This window comes from Microtus oregoni, unplaced genomic scaffold (genome assembly GCF_018167655.1).
Source record: "Microtus oregoni isolate MIOR12 unplaced genomic scaffold, Mior012 000148F_ref0000004, whole genome shotgun sequence".
In the NCBI taxonomy this organism is placed as follows: Eukaryota; Metazoa; Chordata; class Mammalia; order Rodentia; family Cricetidae; genus Microtus; species Microtus oregoni.
In genome coordinates, this window is record NW_024544798.1 from 96,507 (window position 1) to 117,898 (window position 21,392).

Sequence of the window (21,392 nt, forward strand, 5' to 3'; positions counted from 1 at the left end):
ACACAGAACCTTCAGCACCAGAAAAGAGTTTGCCAAGGATGCACCTTGAAATGTCCAATGATGAAGGCTTTTGGAACAGAATCCAGCAACTCTAAGACATCCTGTGGGTACTGGGGAGACCAGGCAAGGGGGTCAGTTGGAGAGACAAGTCACAGTGGACAAGGACAGCTTCCCTTATCATCCTCAATGGAAGTGGCAACCCGGACACCTCAGAATAGAGCTTGTGGAGACTTCCTACCTCTCTTATGTTCTATTTTGGCACACAGGGTACACAGTCAAGAAGACTCTGCAGCTGCCTCTTCCTCCACTTCAGAGCTCACTGGGACAAGGACTGAGATGTCCACCTTACAATCAATACTGTCAGATCAGAAGGATGTAGAAACCCCCAGGGGGCACACCTCTGGGCATGTGTATAAGGGAGTTTCTAAATTGGGTTAATTAAGGTAGGAAAGCCTACCCTAAATACGGGCAGTACCATCCTGTGGGCTGAACATAAGCATCCATGTTTCCTGCCTGGACACAGTGTAAGCAGCTGCCATCTCCTGCCACCGCCTCCTGTGATGAGAGGGAGACTCTGCCTTCCCACAGGGAAGGAGGAACAAGTGCTTTCTTCCTCAGTCATTCTGTCAGGGTTCTTGTCCCAGAGACAACAAAACTAACAGAGCTGGCCACCCATGGACATCCTCCCTTCTCCAGAAGGCTCAGCATGTCCACAGGCCCCTCTTGTGTCTCCAGCAGCCTTTTCAAAGGTAAGAGGCAAGTTCATCTTTCAAATGGAAATCCCCAATGCCATGCCTGCCTCTGAGTCTGGGCCATGCAGAGAAGAAAGCAATCTCTCTGCAGGGTGCAGGGAGAACAAAATATACAGAGATGGTTTTAACAACATCCTCCAGGAGAGTTTCTGATACCTGCTCACAGTCCCACTTCTCCCTCACAATATGGGTGGTCCTGCCTCCTCACTGCCTGGCACTTACCTGTACCTGTTCTGGAACGAAGTTCTCTGGAGTAGGATGGGTCTGGTGTTTGTGCCAGATTTATCATAGCCCACTGTGAGGACCAGCTAGGTGAACGAGCCTTCCCGCCGACACTCGCCTGGTGTCACAGCACAGAACTGAATGTTCATCTTGACTACTTGACTAGACTCCAAGCTGAAGGATCTCCATGCTGAACTCTGCTCCCTCCTCCTTCTATACCTTGCTTGTGCTTGAGTGTGGGGCGAGCATCCAGCAGATGTGGAGCACAGGGAGTTGACTGAAGAAACTTTCCAGCTTCTGCAGTGTGACTGACACTCCTCAGGCCAATGCTGACATCTCCTTCTGACCCCTGAAACTTTCCCTGACAGTCATTCTCCAGGTCAGGGGTGATCAGGCAGGCACCCCTTTGCTTTGCTTGTGCCTACTCTGCACACGGTACTTAACTGGATAGAGCTCTACAGAGCAAAGCCCATTCTGCCCAATCACTCTGTGGTCTCATGCACAGCACAGCACAGCACAGCATCTGACAAATAGTAGGTACTCAATAAATGTGCAAGATGAACAAGAAAAGGTCTTTGGTAAAACAAAAGCAAAGAGCAGAACAGAAAGGGGATTTGGTCTACCTCTCCTTTCACTAATGATCTCAAAGCAAGATTGATGTTGTGGGACAATGGTCTTGCACTGGTTTAATAAAATGCTGACTTGCCAGCAATCAGGCAGGAAGTACAGGTGGGGTGACCAGAACAGGAGAATTCTGGGAAGAGGAAAGGCTCAGTCTGCAGTCATCACCCGGGCACAGAGGAAGCAAGACGAGAACGCCTCACTGATAAAGGTACCAAGCCACGTGGCTAACACAGACAAGAATTATGGGTTACTATAAGATGTAAGAATTAGTTAATAAGAAGCCTGAGCTAATAGGCCAAACAGTTTATAATTTATGTAGGTCTCTGTGTGTTTCTCTGTGACTGAACAGCTGTAGGACTGGGCAGGACAGAAACCTCTGTCAAACCCCAGGTATCCCTGCACGTCACATTCTGATCCACAACCTTCTGAGAGCAGTCCCCATGCACGCAGCGCTGCTCTGAGGACTCCCGCTGGACATAGCCCCTGTGCTCATCTGACTTGTCTCCATCAGGACACAGGATACCGTGGCCTCACAGGTAACAGTACAGCACCAACAACTGGACATTCTCCTGAGTTACATGGGCTGGGTGTGTGATGGGCAGTGTCAGGGGTTGTTCACACTAAGGACTAAAGATGCCTGCAGGAAGACACAGTGTGTATGCAGTCAGCAGCAGCCCTACCTGAAGAACTGCTTCTCCAGCGATGCCCTCTCCATTGTGAGCACCACCACCATGCCCATAGCAGGAGGGGCCATGGCAGGGCACCAGGGTCAAAAATCTCCAAACCCATGCAAAAGGATCTCCACCTAGGTCCCCTAAGTCGTGGGCTCAGAGTCAAAAGGAGACAGAAAGACAAGAGACTCACATAGACACGTGTGGGGCAACAGGTGGCAGTCGCCTGAGATGACAATGGTATTTTCCCCTCACACTTCACTACCAAAACAGAAGCAGATATAGGGAAAAAATAAAACTCCCAAGACAAAAGCTTTCCCATCTTACTCTAAAGAAGTTGCTCTGGCTCTCAAAGAGCCTGGATTTAGTGGAGCAGGGACAGTTGACTCCATTTGAGCTGTAAGGAAAGTGACTCACCGTAGGTGACCATGTCTGTAACTGCCTATGTAAAACTACAGTCTTCTGCTCTCTATCTAGTCACCCACCCCTTCTCCGGCTGACTGCCAATGCTATGTGTCATTTCCCTGTCACAGTCAGCCTCAGTTACTACCTGACAGACCTGGAAAGAGGGAGCCTCAGCTAAGGAATTGAGCCAACAGACTGGCCTGTGGGTACATCTGGGGGGCATTTTCTTGATTGCTAACTGATGGAGGAGGACCTAGTCCACCATGGGCAGTGCTATCCATGGGCAGGTGGGCCTGGACTGTGTAAAAACCGTATCTGAATACAAAACTGGAAGCAAGACAGCAGGCAGTACTCCCCCATGGGCTCTATTTTCAGTCCCTACCCCAATTTCTGCCTTGGCTTCACCCGATGAAGGATTATAACCTGTAAGCTAAACTAACTCTCTCCTTCCACCAAGCTTCTTTTATTGGTCAATGTTTTTCCACAGGACAGAGAAACACACCAGAACACTGGGTACTCTGTTTCCTCATCTATAGAGTGAGACTCGTGCCCAGTTCACACCACCAGGTCTGTCACCTATGTGCACACTTCCCAAGCAGAAAATCAAAAGCCCCAAAATATGTGCAAATACCTCATGACTCGAACAAAATGACTACTTTTCGAGGCTTGATGATCAAGAGAATGTCATCTCCCTCACGACTGTGTCTGCTCCAGGGAGGCCTGAGACTTGCCATGCGGAAAGATGTGGACAATCCAGGAGCAGTCCAGCAACTCTGCTACTAGCTGTGCCGGTTTAGAAGAGGTGCCCTGTCTTGTTAAACCTCTTCTTTCTTAAGACGGGAGGCAGCCACAAGCATCAGGGAGCTTCTTTTTAGCACCCAGGAAGCTCATCCAATTAAATGCCATTCTGAAAGACAGCAGTATCTGGGGTCTTCGGAGCCCCTTAAAGGATGCATGCAGACCAAGCAGCATCTGGGGCCTACAGAGTCTCTTAACAGGCATATGCAGACCAAGCAGTATCTGGGACCTTCAGAGCCCCTTAAAGGGTGTGTGCAGACCAAGCAGCATCTGGGGCCTTCGGAGCCCCTTAAAGGGTTTGTGTTGACCAGGCAGCATCTGGAGCCTGCGAAGCCCCTTAAAGGGTGTGTGCAGACCAGGCAGGTCCTTTCCTGCTCCGAGGCCTCATTTTCTCCTTACTGAAAACAGGGACAGAATCTTTCCCTGCTCAGCTGGCCTCCCACAATGGAGCCACAATCAAAGACTAGACCTGTGCAAAGGAACACAGGCTGCTGAGAAGTGGATATCTCCAAGACCAGGACCAGAGATGTGCAAGGTGAGACTAAGGCACTGAGCTCCACATCAAGAAAACATACAGAAAGCAATGAGGACATGGAAGAGGAGCATAAGAACCAGCCTTTCCTTCTACCTTGGGCCAGCTGAGCATTAAAATGAGCCATGACATGAGTGGAGAATCACACAGCAAGTCACTCAGTCCTCAGCCAATACTGATAGCACAAAAATAAGGGAAGGGCAACGAAGTGGAGAACATCCCACTGATAGAAGAAAGCCACCTAGGATATGCAGAATGAAAGAAATGGAAAAAAAGCTCTATTTTATAACTACCGTATTTCAAGGTCATTCTTATCTCTGTAGAGTTGGGGGAGAACCTGGGCTACATGAGATTTTTATCTCTAAATAAATAAATAGCCCAAGTCCCAAATCCTTGCTCAACCACAGCATGACCTATGGGCCCTAAGATCATCCCGGGAGACTAAAGACCAAGAACAACAGACTGCTGAGTGAGAGTGAGCTGAGCTGGTAGCGGCCACTCCAGCAGAATGAGGAACAGGACACGCCCACAGCCGCTGCAGAGTAAGAGTGAACACCCTGCTTCGCCCGCAAGTCAGGGCCTCAATCTCGCATTAGGAGAGCAGCTCAGAGCAAAGGACATCCGGCAAGGTGAGTGGCATAGGAGCCTTAAGATGCCGAGGCGATGGGAGGCTCGGAAACAACCAAAGCCTGGAGCCAGTTAACCTGAGGGACACGCGCAATCCCACATACTGAAACAAATCCTGAATCCAGAAAGAAATCCAAAGGTAACGCTAGAAATTAGGGTAACTCTGAAAACTTAAAAATGAGGTACCTAACATCTAAAAATAAACACAGAAGAATCTGCACACAAAACCGTAAAGGAGGGGGCAGGTAAGTGAGGTAAAATGTTAGTGACTGGCAGATCTAGGTAAAAACAATTCTTCTATTGTGACTTTTCCAGAAATTGGAAGAAGCTTCCCCAAGTCCTTAGAAAGCTCACAGACCCAGCACATCCACCCCATGGTGCCACAGCTGGCTTGGGCACACCTACCTGTCAGGTATTCCAGGACAGCAGCCATGTACACAGGTGCCCCCACGCCGATCCGATATTTAGGGTGGCCTTTCTTGATGTACCGCAGCATCCGTCCCACGGGGAAGATGACTCCTGCCTTGGCTGACCGGGAGGTCTTGGTAGATTTCTTCTTCCCACCACGGCTCGACATGGCGGTGGCCCCAGAAGCAGATCAGCAAGTTCACTGTGAAGGCAAGAAGCACAGTCAGGGCCACTGGGGATGGCTCACTACCCATTTTCCAGGGCTGCTGTGGTCTCGACAGGAACAGAGGGCAGGCACAGCAGGCAGCCTGCCGAGGCATTTATGTGCTTGAAAGGCCTTATCCGAGCCTTGCACAGAGAATGCACAGTTCTGTACATTTCATCCTGTGAATCAGTCTTACCGGTCACTTCCATTTAAATGCTATACTGACGACTGCTCCTAAGTGTCTTGCCTTTATGCCTCATGTGTAAAAATAATAAAAATAATGGGATTTTCTATTATGTTCTACACCTCTTCAATAATTGTATTTTTACGCACTTGAGACTGGAATAATAAATCTACAACATAAAGGAAAGTCCACAGTCTTCACCTAGAATAAGGACGTAAAGCCAAGAGGCTGGATTCTGTAGTGAGAATTGTGTTCTCTCCCCTAGGACCCTGATCTATGACAGGCAAAAGCAGTGAGGAAACGCCAGATGCCAGAGGTGGCAGCTGAACAAGGCCTTCCGAGTGCACGCAGTCCACTGGGGCTGCCTCGGCCCCACTTTCGTTTACTCTCTACTCCCACCCACACGGCCCTTAGCCCAGAGGATGTTCCTCGGCACCTGCCACGACAGGACCCAGCTCACCCAATGTTAACCACGTAGACGCCTGCCATGACTGGACCCAGCTCATCCAATGTCAACCACGTAGTCGCCTGCCATGACTGGACCCGGCTCACCCAATGTTAACCACGTGGTCACCTGCCATGACTGGACCCAGCTCACCCAATGTTAACCACATGGTCACCTGCCATGACTGGACCCAGCTCACCCAATGTTAACCACGTGGCCACCTGCCATGAATGGACCCAGCTCACCCAATGTTAACCATGTGGTCACCTGCCATGACCGGACCCAGCTCACCCAATGTTAACCATGTGGTCACCTGCCATGACTGGACCCAGCTCACCCAATGCTAACCACGTGGTCCCAGGCATCTGCAAAGTCCTTCACTTGCCTGCTCTCTTACTCTACCCTGCAGGCTGGTCAGTCTTATCACACACACACCTGAATGTGTCCTCACCCTGATTCAAGCTTACCAGGACCACCACAAACCCCAAGATAAAAATCATGATCCTTGGGCACCACTATGCGAGGCCCTAGAAATCTGAGCCTGCCACAGAAGTCTAATTTGGCATCGCTTCACTATGAGCTCAGCTCTGATGGAGATCCACGGGGCACCCCACGAAGGTCCTCTGGCTTGGCTTCTTCATGCCTCTACGCTGATTCTCCCCTTGTCAGGACCTCCTTTAGCTGCATTCTCCTTGCTCTGCTAATTATCTCTGATCTAGCATAATCTCAACTCTGCCAGCTTCAGGCCACAGCAATGATGGGCCCTGATTCCAGCTTCTTCTACAGACTGCACGTGGGAGGAGGGCTGAACTGGCTGCACTTGTAGGGTGGAGAACGCTCACACTCAGAGTGCATTACAGGAGCTTACACTACCCAGCAAAGCTCCCTGCCCTCCCAAGGTGGTGGGGAGTGTTGATTAAGAATCCTGTAGTCAGCCAGGCAGTGGCGGCGCACGCCTTTAATCCCAGCACTCAAGAAGCAGAGGCAGGCGGATCTCTGTGAGTTTGAGGCCAGCATGGTCTACAGAGTGAGTTCCAGGACAGGCACCAAACTACACAGAGAAACCCTGTCTCAAAAAACAAATTGAAACAAAAAAGCCAAAGGGGAAAAAAAGAACCCTATAGTCACTTAATTTATAATGGTAACAAATGTAAAATTTGCATGTGAAGTCAGTGTGGGGTGGGTGCTGATGAAGATGGGTTCTGAGGGATACCGGGTGATTCTGGAGTCTCCCTGAGGCACTCTTAACGCTCACTGAACCAAATGGACAGGTCTCCCATGTGCTAAGGCACTGAGGTCAGGCTCTATATGTGGGCCTTCCAGTGCTAAAGGCTATGCCTGTGAGCATGGAGACCCCAAGGCTAGGAGCTCTTGTTATTAGCTGTGAGGGCCACAGACAACAAAATTCCTGGGTGTGCAGAGGCAGCCACACCACAGCCGACGTAAGGTAGCTCCAGCCCTGCCAGGAGCCCTGCACTGCGCCAGATCCAAGATACAAAGTCTTAAGGTCTTGGAATGCTGGGAGACGGTCAGAGCTTTTCTGAAGCAATGCACTCTCTGTGGCCACAGCATTCCAGGGCACACCACGTGCACAGGCATCCAGGCTCGCCGAGCACACAGTGGGGGTGGCACACTGTTTTCAGGGGAGTTGGCACTGGTTCCTACAATCTTTGCCAACAACCCAAGACTTTCAGAGCATTTACTGTGAGGGTCTCTCCTCTGTCTGCAGGAGCAGCCTGTGGTCAAGGATAACGCCAGCAGCTCAACCCCTTCATGATGCATGCACAGACCAGCAGCTCCCCCAGAAAGCCTACAGATGTGACTGTGCTGCCTCTGTGGACAGCTGTGTTCAGTGGAGGCCATAGGTAGCAGGACGGGACAAGTGTTACACATATTCACTTTTAGGTATTAAAAGTATTCACTTTAGGTATTCACTATTAGTATTAAATATTCATATTTAGGAGTGATATTCCTTCTGTTTCCTTCTGACAGCAGCCAAGAGTCTTTATGCCACAAACTAGAGACACTCGGTCCCTATGTCAGTATCTATCCGGCTACCAGACCTCTATGACAAAGGCCTACTTATCAGTTCTACAGGCACCTTAAAGTTCTCTGGGTCTCTAGTCCCATCTGTGGCAATATTCTGTGAGCTCTGAGAATGTATCTTTACCTATTTCCATAGCACCGTTTCCTAGTGTCCTTGCTGGCTCAGGAACCCCAGGCCCCTCTGACATCCCAAGCCCACCATGCTGTGTCAAGAATATCTTTAAATACGCTGTTTCTCCCACCTGGAATGCCCTTTGTTCTGTCAACCCACTGAACGAAGGTTCACACACACACCCTCTTGGCCCTGGCCATAGCCAGAATGACCACTGTTCCCTACCAAAGCCTGTGTCAGCACATGTATGTCAGCACGTGTATGTGTCTGACCAATTCAACTGCTGTGCAAGCGACTGCATGCCAACTGCTGCAGGTGGCTCATCATGGACCCCAAAGCCACCATGCTGGTGAGGAGCATCCCCGTATCTCCTCCCCGTGTCAGCATCTTCACTAACATGGGAGCTGTGCTGCAGTTGTGTTACATGCTTGTGCTCTCTGCACTTCTACAGTTCCCCAGCTGTGCTGCAGTGGTGTTACACACCTAGGTCCGTTCTGCACTTCCTCTACAGTTCCCCAGCTGTGCTGCAGTTGTTACACACCTGGGTCCGTTCTGCACTTCCTCTACAGTTCCCCAGCTGTGCTGTAGTAGTGTTACACACCTAGGTCCGTTCTGCACTTACACACCTAGGTCCGTTCTGCACTTCCTCTACAGTTCCCCAGCTGTGCTGTAGTGGTGTTACACACCTAGGTCCGTTCTGCACTTCCTCTACAGTTCCCCAGCTGTGCTGTAGTGGTGTTACACACCTAGGTCCGTTCTGCACTTCCTCTACAGTTCCCCAGCTGTGCTGTAGTGGTGTTACACACCTAGGTCCGTTCTGCACTTCCTCTACAGTTCCCCAGCTGTGCTGTAGTGGTGTTACACACCTAGGTCCGTTCTGCACTTCCTCTACAGTTCCCCAGCTGTGCTGTAGTGGTGTTACACACCTAGGTCCGTTCTGCACTTCCTCTACAGTTCCCCAGCTGTGCTGTAGTGGTGTTACACACCTAGGTCCGTTCTGCACTTCCTCTACAGTTCCCCAGCTGTGCTGTAGTGGTGTTACACACCTGGGTCCTTTCTGCACTTCCTCTACTGTTCCCCAGCTGTGCTGTAGTGGTGTTACACACCTAGGTCCGTTCTGCACTTACACACCTAGGTCCGTTCTGCACTTCCTCTACAGTTCCCCAGCTGTGCTGCAGTGGTGTTACACACCTGGGTCCGTTCTGCACTTCCTCTACAGTTCCCCAAGTCATGGAAGAACGCTGTGTGCCCTCAGCCTCCTCACCTCAAGCAGTGTGTGTTGGTTTTTAAGCATTCTCTGCCCAATCACTTCCTACCTGCAGTCTCCAGAGAAGCCTGTGCATGTGCCAGGTCCTGCCTGCTCCGAGACCTCTGGGGTGAGAGCAGCTCCAGCTTAGCTCCAGTGTGAGAAGAGCGGCCGTGGGAGAGGAGGCTACTGGGCAGCATGATCTATAGTGAGAAGTTCCACCAACCTCACCTGCTTCTAATATGGCTCTACTACCAGTAGGCATATGGCCTTGGTCAAGTGACTTAATCCCTCTGAACCTTATCTTTTCCTCTGTCTGTTAGAGGTGATGGTAAAAAGGACCATAAAGAACTGATAGGAAAACTGGTTGAGTGTGTGAGGAAGTGGGCTGACACTCCGAGTCACTGCTCAACTGTGAGCCAAGACACAGGACACCTAAGAAAAGGCAACTCTTTAGTGAGACGCTTGTTCTGGACAGGGCACCACTGCCAAACTGCCATTAGGTAATTCCCTACAACTTATTTCTCACTCATAAAAATTCCTGCTATGGTTTAGACGTGACACCGCCTAGACTCAAGTGTTAAAGTAGACTCCATTTTGGTGATAAGGGACATTGACTTTATGATGTGGAGCTAGTGGGGACTCTAGTACTGGCTCCTCCAGACTCCTCTGCCTTCCTCTCTAACCAGAGAGGATCATGCTTACCGACCCCTTCCTCAAAGCACTGTAATATGCATCAGGAGGGACTCATCCAAGCTAGGCTGAGGCTGGCACCATACCCACAAACCTTCGAAACTGTGAGCTAAGTCAATTTCTTTGTGAAGTTACCTAGTCTCAGATAGTTCAAGATGGCAGCAGAAAAGCAAATACAAAAAGGTTCAGAAATGGTTTCCATGACTGGTAGTCGCATCTCCATGACACATAGATCCCGACCCCTCCCATCTGTGGTTCTGTCATCTTTCATGCCTGTCTCCCACTGTTGCTATGGAGGATAACATATAGTCTGAGGGGCCATGCCTGAAAATGGGCACACCACTACTGACTGTGAGCTATCAGTCAGAACCTAGTTACACATCTCTATGGAACCACAAGAGGGGCTGTGATGGACCATGACAAGCCAGTCTAAAAGCTGACTCTGAAGCCACGGTCTGAGCGGCAAGTCCAATATAACCTGTGTCCTACTGCAGTCTGATCTGAGGGAAGGACAGTCCAACATCGTGGACAAGAGTTTCCAAGCACTCAGTCTCTTCTCAGGACACCACTGCTATTCTTCTGGGCATCGAAGAATCTCTCTCCTTGCTGTGCTAACCATCCAGGAGGATCCATCCAGAAGAATCCAGAGGGTCCCAAACACTCTGAAGACACTGAAAATGCACCCGGATATACTGCATGCTAGCCATCCCTGAGCTGTCACCAGTCTAGGACATGAAGCTCCTGCCACTCATCCTAGGGGATCTCTGGGTCACATCCCTATACTCTGGGATACTTCCTACAGCTTTGGGTGGTCAGAGGATAGACACTTAATCTGGCAGTACGTTTAGAGGTGATGCCTTCAGGAAATGATTAGGATTGAGTAAGGTCACTAGACAAGAATCCGCATGAGTCAATCTTGGTGCCTTTAAAGGAAGAAGAGAGTTTAAGACACAGACAGACACACACACACACACACACACACACACAATCCCTGTCCCACACCATTTGATACTCTACACAACCTCAGGACCGTAACAGGATGAAGGCTTACCTCCAAAACCCCTTTCTTTTATAAAATAGCCCACCTCTGAAAGCTCATCATAGTACCAAGACAGAGGAGCTCACTCTGTAGCTCCTTCATCTCCAGGCTAATCACAGCAAGCATGCACCTCGTTTGCAGAAACCCAAAACTTACCCAAAGAAAAACTTGTGGAGAAACAGCACATGAGTGAAAAGGCAATTTCTACTCGCAAGCTGCTTGACAAGGAAGGTGTACTGGGATAGTACAGTCTGTCCTCAGAGCACAGATGGAGCAGAAAGCTGGTGTGAGGACTCCATGGGAGGGGAGGACACGACAAGAAGCCCTCTTTCTCCAGGAGGGACAGGAAGGGAAGTGCTGTAGAGATCTGCCACCTGCCCGGCACACCTTCCTACAGCAACCTCCTTCACTCCCATCCACCCTCCCCACACCCGCTGTCCTCCCTAGAGGGGCCTGTGTCTTCTACGGATGATGCAAGTCCATCAAGGGGCTCACCATGCTATTGTGGCCATGCTTTCTGTCCCTGCTGACATCCTGGCGAGGTCAGTTCTGAGGCACAAAGTTTTGAGCATCTTTTCTTTCCCCAATCTTTTATTTCTAGCAACTAAAGCATCCCCAGTCCAACTTACTCAGTTATTCTTGCTATAGCTCCTGGGGACCCAGCAATAAATAAATAAATCCTTATATGATAATTTCCCTCTGCCAATTCCTTCTAATATATTCAGTGATTCTTTTCAATGTCATGTTCTCTTCAAATGCTTTTTCAATCCTCCCTTCCACCCTGTTCACCATTCTGATCCGACCTCAATCCTCACTACACTGTATCATCGGCTCACCTCGACCCTCGCTACACTGTATCATCGGCATACCACAACACTCGCTACACTGTATCATTGGCACACCTCAACACTCGCTACACTGTATCATCGGCACACCTCAACACTCACTACACTGTATCATCAGGACACCTCAACACTCGCTACACTGTATCATCGGCACACCTCAACCCTCGCTACACTGTATCATCGGCACACTTCAACACTCACTACACTGTATCATCGGCACACCTCAACACTCGCTACACTGTATCATCGGCACACCTCAACACTCGCTACACTGTATCATCGGCACACCTCAATACTCACTACACTGTATCATCGGCACACCTCAACACTCGCTACACTGTATCATCGGCACACTTCAACACTCACTACACTGTATCATCGGTACACCTCAACACTCGCTACACTGTATCATCGGCACACTTCAACACTCACTACACTGTATCATCGGCACACTTCAACACTCACTACACTGTATCATCGGCATACCACAACACTCGCTACACTGTATCATCGGCACATTTCAACACTCACTACACTGTATCATCGGCATACCACAACACTCGCTACACTGTATCATCGGCATACCACAACACTCACTACACTGTATCATCAGGACACCTCAACACTCGCTACACTGTATCATCGGCACACCTCAACCCTCGCTACACTGTATCATCAGGACACCTCAACACTCGCTACACTGTATCATCGGCACACCTCAACCCTCGCTACACTGTATCATCGGCACACCTCAACACTCGCTACACTGTATCATCGGCACACCTCAACACTCGCTACACTGTATCATCGGCACACTTCAACACTCACTACACTGTATCATCGGAACGCCTCAACACTTGCTACAATGTATCATCAGCACCTGTTTTCTTAGCCATCTTGGTATCCCAAGCCAATTTCCTCTGGTTGCCACTATATCCCTGCTTGCTATCTTGTCTGGCTGTTTAGTTACAGTGAATAACTGGTTTAGTTACACCAAAGAGAACAGGGCAGCATGTCCAAAGGCTACAGACTCAGCCATGGCTAGTGGGACATCAGTAATCTTTGGATTATTCCATATACCATTTGTCAAGACCCATCTGTCAAGTAGCTGTGAAAGTTGAGAACTTCAAAAGTCAGGGGAGTTTGTGCCACCTTGGGAGTTCCCAGGAAGTTAACATGTCCTGATGGATGAGACACAAGTCCCACAAAGGGTTATGGCTGTAACAATCTTTGACCCTGTCTGCCTTTCTTCTCAGCACTATTCTGACGAATACTGGCCAGAGGAAATGTTAATCTTCACACTTACAAGACACCGACCCACTGATGCTATAGCAGAGACAGCCTTTACCAGGGGTGACCAACGCTTTTAACAGAACAACATGAAGTTAGCATCTACAAAGTGCTGGACCACATTCATGCTACCCTAGGACGCATACAGCTTGCAGGTTGTTGGCTGTATATGTAACCAATCAGGGCACCCAAATCGCAGGAATGATCCATTTCATTTTCTAAGCTTCAAATATATGTGTATTGACTGCGAATGAAGTTATTGGTTAGAACCACTGGGGAGTTGTGTCAGAGAACCTGAGTCCTAGACCTAGGCATGGAGGACTCTGAAATGAAGTGTTTAAGGCACTTTCAATGAGGGCCACCTGCTCCATTCCCTGCAGTTGAGCAGATGCTTGTATCCAGTAGAGATCACCTGTCAGCGCTGATCACGAAGGCAAAGCAGAGGGGCTCCACTCTGATGGCAATCCTGTCTGCAACGCTCTCCTGCATATTCCTTTCCTGCCAGACTATTAACAGCGGCACTGTTGTCCTGTCCCCAGAGGCACATGGCTGCTACACGACCCAAGCTGCATTCTGATTGGTTCAGAACAGAGACTGGTCTTTGTACTCTAGTCAATCAGGAAAAATCTCTCTGTGTTCATCAAACACTAAGTCACATAATGAATCATTGGCAACCAAAGGCGGGACTACAAACAGAAGCAGTCCCAGTACACATGTGTTGCTCTGTGTCCAGCTTCCAGCAGTGGGGAAAAAGCACACCCCGAACCCAAGGGTCAATCACAAGCAGGAGATGGCTTGTAGCTGGGCCTGAAACTTCACCCTTGAATATGCCCTACAGTGTGCTTCCTGAGTGGCACAAGGAGAAGGCAGTCCTGCATTGTGAGGGCAACACTGCCACTTGCTTCCTCTCCCTTCTAAAGGTTGTGCTAAATTCCAAGACAGCTCCTCCAAAAAGCCATTAGAAGAAAATGTGACCTTAAGAGGGCAGGAACCCAGTCAGCGGATGTCTGGAAGCTTCTGGCTGTTTGCTAAACAGGCATCCCAACCAAACAAGACTATCTCTGGCCACTGCTCTCCTCCCTTGCTCAGAGCTCCTTGGTGGCTCCGGACTGCTCTTAGGATCAACTGTGGTTCTGATGAGGATTCCTTGTGATTTTGCCTGCCTGTCCCCTGTCCCTAGAGTGCCATCCTAAACCTCTGGCTGTACCTCCAGGTCCTCCACTGTTGTCTTCTACAATCGGCACACGTGGTTCCTCAGTCCTCAGACACTGGCCCCCATCTGTCCTTCTTTGTGCAGCAAACTTCCCCTTGATCTTTTCAGGCCACTAGAGCTCAGTCCCACTAACCCAACTGTCCCTCCCCCACTGGTCTCCTCAGAGCCACTCACCTGCTTGCATCTCCTACAGTCAGTACAAGGGCTGGACATTTCTTGCTCATGAAATTACCTAACCCAGAACAGATTCCTGGGACATACTAGTGACTGCAAGACCAACCAGGTGGGGTTGCTCTCAGCAAACAAGCCACAGGCCTCTCTGGAATGAAGAGTTGATCTACTCAGATGCACTCAGAAGACCTGAGGCACGAGCCACTAACCATAAGCATACTGGCTGGGGGAGGGGCTCAGGATGGGTAGGCTTCCCTCCTACTCCCACCACCCCTTCCCATCCCGTGTTCCAAGAACAGGCTCAGAGCCCATCAAGAACCAAATGCTACTGTACATCTCTGAACATCACAGAGAAATTATCTGGGTTTTCCAGTTTATTCTTTCAAGTAAGTCTTTAATCAACTTGGGGTATCATCAGCTCCAAGCCTGTCACTGGGGGAGGAAAAAACTGGCTCTTCCTAGGAGTCAAGCACATGGCACATGGTACCAGTGACGCTGGCCCATTTGGTAAAAATCAAGCCAATGTGGAGGCATCACGCATGACTGTGCTGACAGTTCTCAGTTACTACAATGTGAGCTCTCCCTGCCTCATCATATGTAAACTATCAGTGTCCACCTCCCCCTCCCCCACACCTTACCTAGGGATCAGCACTAACAGCAACACGTGAAAACTATGGCCCTCATTCACAGCAAAACGAGAAAGGGAGAAAGTCTAAAGTCTCAGGAGTTTCATTATCCTTGAGGGGAAACCCCCACAAATCGAAAAAGGTGATCTAGTCAGAGGGTGTGTGTGAGCCGAGTTGCTGCTGCCCGACTGTGGACAGTAGCAGGCACCAACTGTCCATTTCGGTGCTAATGGCATCTGTGCCTGCAGAGCAGGAACTGAAGGTGGCAGGGGGGTTAGTAGAGATGCCCAAGTTTGCTCCCGAGTCTTGCACTACAGCATAAAACTGCCCCAAACTGGGACTCCCTGCAGCAGAGACTGGAAACAAAACACTTCCTCTCTTTTAACAGTAAAACCTCAAACCACAGAGGTGTCAGCAAGGAGGAAAGCGAGCAGGAGAACCCTTCTAATTGTCTATTCTTCTAAGCAGTTTATTGGATCATTAAAATCTTACAAAGACTTCGTAATGATTGTAATTGTTGCAGCCAAGGTCTGTCTCAACTGCTCGTTCAAAAGTCACTTTCAAACTCTGAAAAACACGTCCCCTAAAACTCTTTCAAGCGATCTTCTGCTCGGCTCAGCAACGTGAGTTATCAGCGGTCACTGCAGGTGTGTATGGGGGGGGGGGACAGGGCTCATCATCTTGCACACCTGTTGTCAGGTGACCCTGCCAGCAGCATCCCGCACCTTCCATCTCCACCCGCCCCACCCCCAGAGACTTCTCAGTTGTCCCTCTGCCCGCGGGGAGCCTACGGCCTTCCGGAATCACCTTAAAATAACACCTCCCCACCACAAAGCAAACAAAAGGCGAGCGAGAGCAGCGGGGCTTCCGTGGCTCCTCTCCGGCCCGCCCCGGCCTGGGATTCGGTCCTCGAGTGGTCCCCGGGCCTCCCCTGCTCAGGCCTCGCGGCGGGTCCCCTCCAGCCGGCCACACAACGGCCCAAGGCTCGCGCCTCACTTATTGTGCCCGGGAGGACACGCGCGGGCCGGCGGCGCGCGACCAAGTACAACTCCGAGCACAGCAGCTCCGAGCCCGGGGCGGACGGGCCAGTCAGGGCCTCCGGGCCTCGGTGTCCTCGGGCCCGCATCAGCTCTGGTTCTACCGCCCGAGGAGGAAACCCAAACGGCCCCTTTCCCACAAAGCGCCCCGGCGGGGACAGGGGTGCGTCTCCAAGAGAAGTTGGTTTCCGGGTTTGCTTTCCGAACAAAACCAGCCGGACCCGCGCACTACTCGGACAGGGCCTTGGCGGGCTCCGTGCAGCCCACTGACCGGGGGCACCCGCCCGAGCTCTCCCGGACACCAAGCAGGGCCGCTGCGCACGGCGGCGGCGGGAGGGCGCGCGGGGCCCAGACGGTGCGGACCGGCAGCCTGCGGCTCCGAGGCCCGCGCGGCACTTACCGGGCGGCTGCAAGGTGTGGGGCCCGAGCCCTGTCGGCCGCTCGCGCTGCTCCGCTCCGCACTCCTGCCGGCCCGCCCACGCCTCCTCGCTTCCCGCCCGCGCGTCCCGCGCTCGCGCCCTCCGCCCGGCTCCGCTGGAACCAGTGAACTGGAACCACTCGCGGCCGCCCCGGGATTCCCACAATGCACAGCGCGCCGCTCGTCACATCCCTTCCCGGCCTCGCGCGTCCGGCCACCCCTCCCCGCGCTGCCCAGCGCCCCGGCCTTGACCCCGGGCCTGCGCCGGGGTCCTGGACGTCAACGGTTCTAGCCTGGGCTGCACCCAGGCCTGCCGGCCCGCCCTGTCCCCAGGCGTGGGTCCGCGCGCGCCAGCTGCGGGAGTCAGGTCTTAGGAAGATGTTCGTCCAGGGCGCATCGCAGCCTGTGTCTTCAGTGAGCACCTACTGTGTGGCTTGCACAGCCCCAAGCCCAGGAGCGTCTTCTACAAAGACAAAGACGGGGAAAGCATATTTGTTGTTACCAGGGATCTTTTTCTCCCCAGTCAGTGCAAACCCCCGGCGCCACAAGCCAACCCGATGCGTGCTCCCGGATCCGCCGCTGCATCTCAACTCCCTGGATCAGTGGGGTTTCTTCACAGATGGCCTCAAAGTCCGATCTTGCTTTGTTCATGGAATCGGTCAGCTACCTCCACTAAGCAAACGTTTGTTGGCTCTTGGCTCTAAGTGGAGATTTACTGGTATAAGCAATGACACTTTTCTTACACATGTATTAAGGAGGGGAGAGCAGTCAGAAAAAGACATCCAAGTCCATCTACAGAACTAAAGACAGCCCCCCCCCCCCAGCTCGGGCTGCGCTAGAATAGCAGTAGGTATTTGGATTATGACCCTTAGTCTTTAACATTTGAGCCAGCTCTCCACCCCTTACGTATAATTTTCAAGCGACACAAAGCACTGATACCTGTCATCCAGGCTTTCATTTTTCAGGTAAATACCTAGGACATACTTTGCACCATGCATAAGTTTAAGTGTTAGGTACGAAGTGACGAACAAAATAGGCAAAAGTCCCTGACGTCCTAGAGTTGCAGTCTGGTGGGGAAAGAAAAGCAAGAGACAAAGAAATCATGTATTACAGAATATAAATCCTGGGAGGAAAGGGGGTAGGAAATTAATAGGAAAGATGAGACAGGGTGTGTTTAAGAGGCGGTCTTGGGGCTGGAGAGAGGGCCCGGTATTTAACTGCACTTCATGCTCTTACAGAGGACCCGGGTTCTGTTCCCAGCACTCGTGTGGTCCTGATAACTGCAGTCTGGGGGGATACAATGTTCTCTTCTGACATCCATGGGTACCAGGCACCATGTGGAGCACCTACACACGTGCAGGCAAAACACTCATGCACAGAGAATTAAAATAAGTAAATTTGTTTTCAAGAGATGGCCCAGCCAGGCAGTGGTGGAGCACACTTTTCATCTAGCACTCAGGAGGCAGAGGCAGATGGATCTCTGTGAGTTTGAGACCAGCCTGGTCTACAAGAGCTAGTTCCAGGACAGGCTCCAAAGCTACAGAGAAACCCTGTCTCAAAACAAAAGGCTCAGTATGAAAGAAACATTCAAGGAAAGGCCTGAAGGAATAAAGGGGGCAAGCAAACCATGTGGTTGTTGGAGAGGAGTGTTCCAAGCATGAGGCTCTGAGGCAGGAGCATGTCTAAAACTATTATGGAGCAGAGTATGAAAATGGAGTCCAGAAAATGAAGGGAAAACACATTAGTCAGACTCTCTGTCACTGTAACAGATATTTGAGAGGAACAATTTAAAGAAGAAAGGGTTTTTGTTTTTTGTTTTGTTTTACTAAATGTCAGAGGTTTCAACCCATAGTCCACAGCCCTAATGATTAGGGCATATTGTGAAATAGAACATCAAAGTGGCAGAGCACATGGCCGAGGCTACTCATCCCATGGCAAACAGGAAGCAAAGAGAGAGAGGGAGCCAGGACAGTAATGAGCCCTTTGTAACCTAATTCCTCCCACGAGGACTCATACCCTAAAACTTCTCAGAATTCCTCAAGCAACATCACCAACTAAAGACCATACTTTCAACAGTGGACATGTCAGGGCGGGCGTCATATTTAAGCCATATTGTTTGCCTCTGGGGGCTAAAGGGCCAGTGTCATCTCATAATGCAAAAGACACAAGTGGCCATGGTCTTAATATCCCAATGTTGTTCAAAAGTTCAAGTCCAAAATTTTGACACTTGAGGCAAACTCTTTAACTGTGAGCCCCTACGGCAGTGTTTCTCAACTTTCTGAGTGCCCAGGCAGCTGAAAACAACCAAACACTTCTCCAGGTGCCCTTGTGTGAGCTGGGAACTGCTAAGCACACTCCTATCAAGGGGAAGTCTGGCTGATCTTCGAGATGCCTTCAAGGTATCCTTTCTGTTGTCCTAATACAAAGCTCTTGGCTTCTCCTTAGTAGCTCTGGTTTCCTTAGAAACCATGTCTTTATCAGCTTTTGACGCTGACTTTTCTGACCAAGGTGCAAGTTTCTCAAATCTTTCCTGTTCGGGATTTTCTTCCAATTCTCACTGTAAACCTGGCTAAAAGCATCGAGCAACACCCATGCCACACTTCAGTGCTGCCTTGAGTCCTCCGCCATCAGATTAATTGATCGTTCAAACCCAGTCTTCTATGTCTCAGGACACAGACAAAATGTAGACACAACTACGTGCCAAAATGTGATAAACACGGACTCAGTTTCCGATGAAGTCCTTGTCATTTGAAAGTTCACAAACACTGTTTTTCTTGTCCACATTAATATCCATTATGGTCTTGTGAGCTTCGACCAGAATTTGTCTGTTAAATGCTGCTTACAGGGTGTGACTAGCCTACATCTTCAAGCTGTATATCTCCTCCCATGATCTAGTTCTAAAGGTATCTGCACTACGCAGTCAGATTAACTTCTCATATATCATATTTCCATGTTGGTCATGTTGTGACTGAATTAAAAGAAGCAAATTAGGGAAGATTTATCCCAACTCACAGTTTCAGAACATCAAGGCAGGGAGTGCTTGCTGGAGCCACTCATCACCTTGTATACCTAGGATGCAGAGAGACTGCCTGCCTCCCTGGTGCTCTCCTCCCTCTTCTATTCCGTCTGGGCTGCCAGCCCATGGTACGATGCCACCCAGATTCATGGCAGATCTTCCTTCTTTCTTATTCCTCCCAAAGATACACTTTACTAATTTAGATACTTCTTAATCTGTTCCAATTGGCAATTAAGATATAATCAAGACTCGCCGTGACAGGAGAAAAGCTGAGGAAATGAAGACACTTCGAATCCCAAACAAAGCATTCAGGGTGCCTAGGGAGCAGAAATGGGGAAGCCAGAGGGCTGACCTTCTTTGTCGCTAGATCCCCCTCTGAATCATTGGGCAAGCACCTTAGTTCTGTGGTGGCCACCAGGTAAAGTCAGAGCCTGCCCCCCTCAAGAGGCCATCTTGTGTCACCTTCACCCCTGGAACCCCAGCATGCTCTTGACACAGACTACATAAGAATACAGTAAGACTCTTGTACTGTCCAGTGCAGCAAGCCTTTACCTGCCTCTCTCCCCCCACCGTGTGCCCCACCCTCTCTCTCAGTGATCTGCCCTCTTCCCAGTCTGGCTCAGGGAGACACACAGATGCTCCTCTTAATTTTTAAAGACTTTACCCCCCCCCCACACACACACACTGCAAGATAAATGTGTGTTCATCATGGAAACTACAAAAATAAAAACGTTGTAAAGATAAGTATCACTCTAAGCACTCACTGGGAAAGAATGTTTCCCTTAAAGTCTGCTGAGTTACACGGGTTCCCTAAATCTGATTCATATTAAATGTGAACGGTTTCCACTCCGGTGCTCAGCACCTGCTTTTAAACTTAATGGTTCTACTTGAGTATTTTCCCAGAGAGTTTTCCTATAGCTACAGCTCTCAAACTGTGTGCATTCAGAACCCCTTGACACTCTTAAAAACTACCGAAGACCCTGAAGAGACCTGGTTATATGAAAATGTGTGTGTGTGTGTAGTCTCTGCTAAGGTTTAAGGATGTAGCCCAGTGATAGAGACCTTAATTAGCAAGTGCATGGCCCTACATTCAAGTCCTTTCTGCCAAAAAAGTACCATAAAACTAAACTAAAACTGAGAAAAAATAAATATTCAGCAAAATGTTCATTTAAAAATGTTAGCATATGTATAACACAATAATGAAACAGTTATAAAAAATACTTGTATTAACTAAAAAGCTAGCAAGAAGAGTGACATTGTGCCATGATTTTGAACTCCTCTTGAATGCCTGATTTAATAGAGCTACATTCTAGCATCTTCTGTGTTCAATCAGCTGCTATATGCACTTTTGATGAATCAGCTTTGTGGATATAGATGTGTATTTGGAATAGAGGGTTTAAATAGCCTTTGCAAATACTTTCTTGATACTGTATTCAAGTTCAATAATATTTTGAGGAGTTCTTTATTATTTTATATGTATGCATGTGCCCGAGTGTATGTGTATATACCACATGCATGCAGGTGCCCATGGAAGTCAGAAGCAGGCATCAGGCTCCTGGAACTTGAGTTACAAGTAGTTGTGAACTATCTAATGTGGGTGCTGGAAATCAAACCTCGGGTTCTTTGGAAGAGAGCAAGTGCTCTTAATCAGTGAGCCATCTCTAGCCCTAAAAAGTAATAGTTTCTTGAAGATTATTGCAATGTAGAATCTGAAACCAGTTTTGATGGCATGTACATTACAAAGCATTGGTCTTATGTCTGGAAGGG

At 49.7% G+C, this 21,392-nt stretch overlaps 1 protein-coding gene across 4 annotated transcripts in view; it reads right to left on the reverse strand.

The window, feature by feature from the left end:
- The window catches only part of LOC121444918 (core histone macro-H2A.1), a 65,683-nt gene extending 48,900 nt beyond the window's left edge, over nucleotides 1–16,783 (reverse strand). For 3 of the 4 annotated variants that reach the window (XM_041646861.1, XM_041646860.1, XM_041646858.1), the window contains exons 1-2: nucleotides 16,592–16,783; nucleotides 5,037–5,241 (exon numbers count right to left, since the gene is read on the reverse strand). In XM_041646861.1, the coding sequence (XP_041502795.1) occupies nucleotides 5,037–5,208 (172 nt within the window). In that variant the 5' untranslated portion in view covers nucleotides 5,209–5,241; nucleotides 16,592–16,783. The remainder of the gene's footprint in view (nucleotides 1–5,036; nucleotides 5,242–16,591) is intronic. The other variant, XM_041646859.1, reaches the window with a different exon arrangement.
- Nucleotides 16,784–21,392: the final 4,609 nt, after the last annotated feature.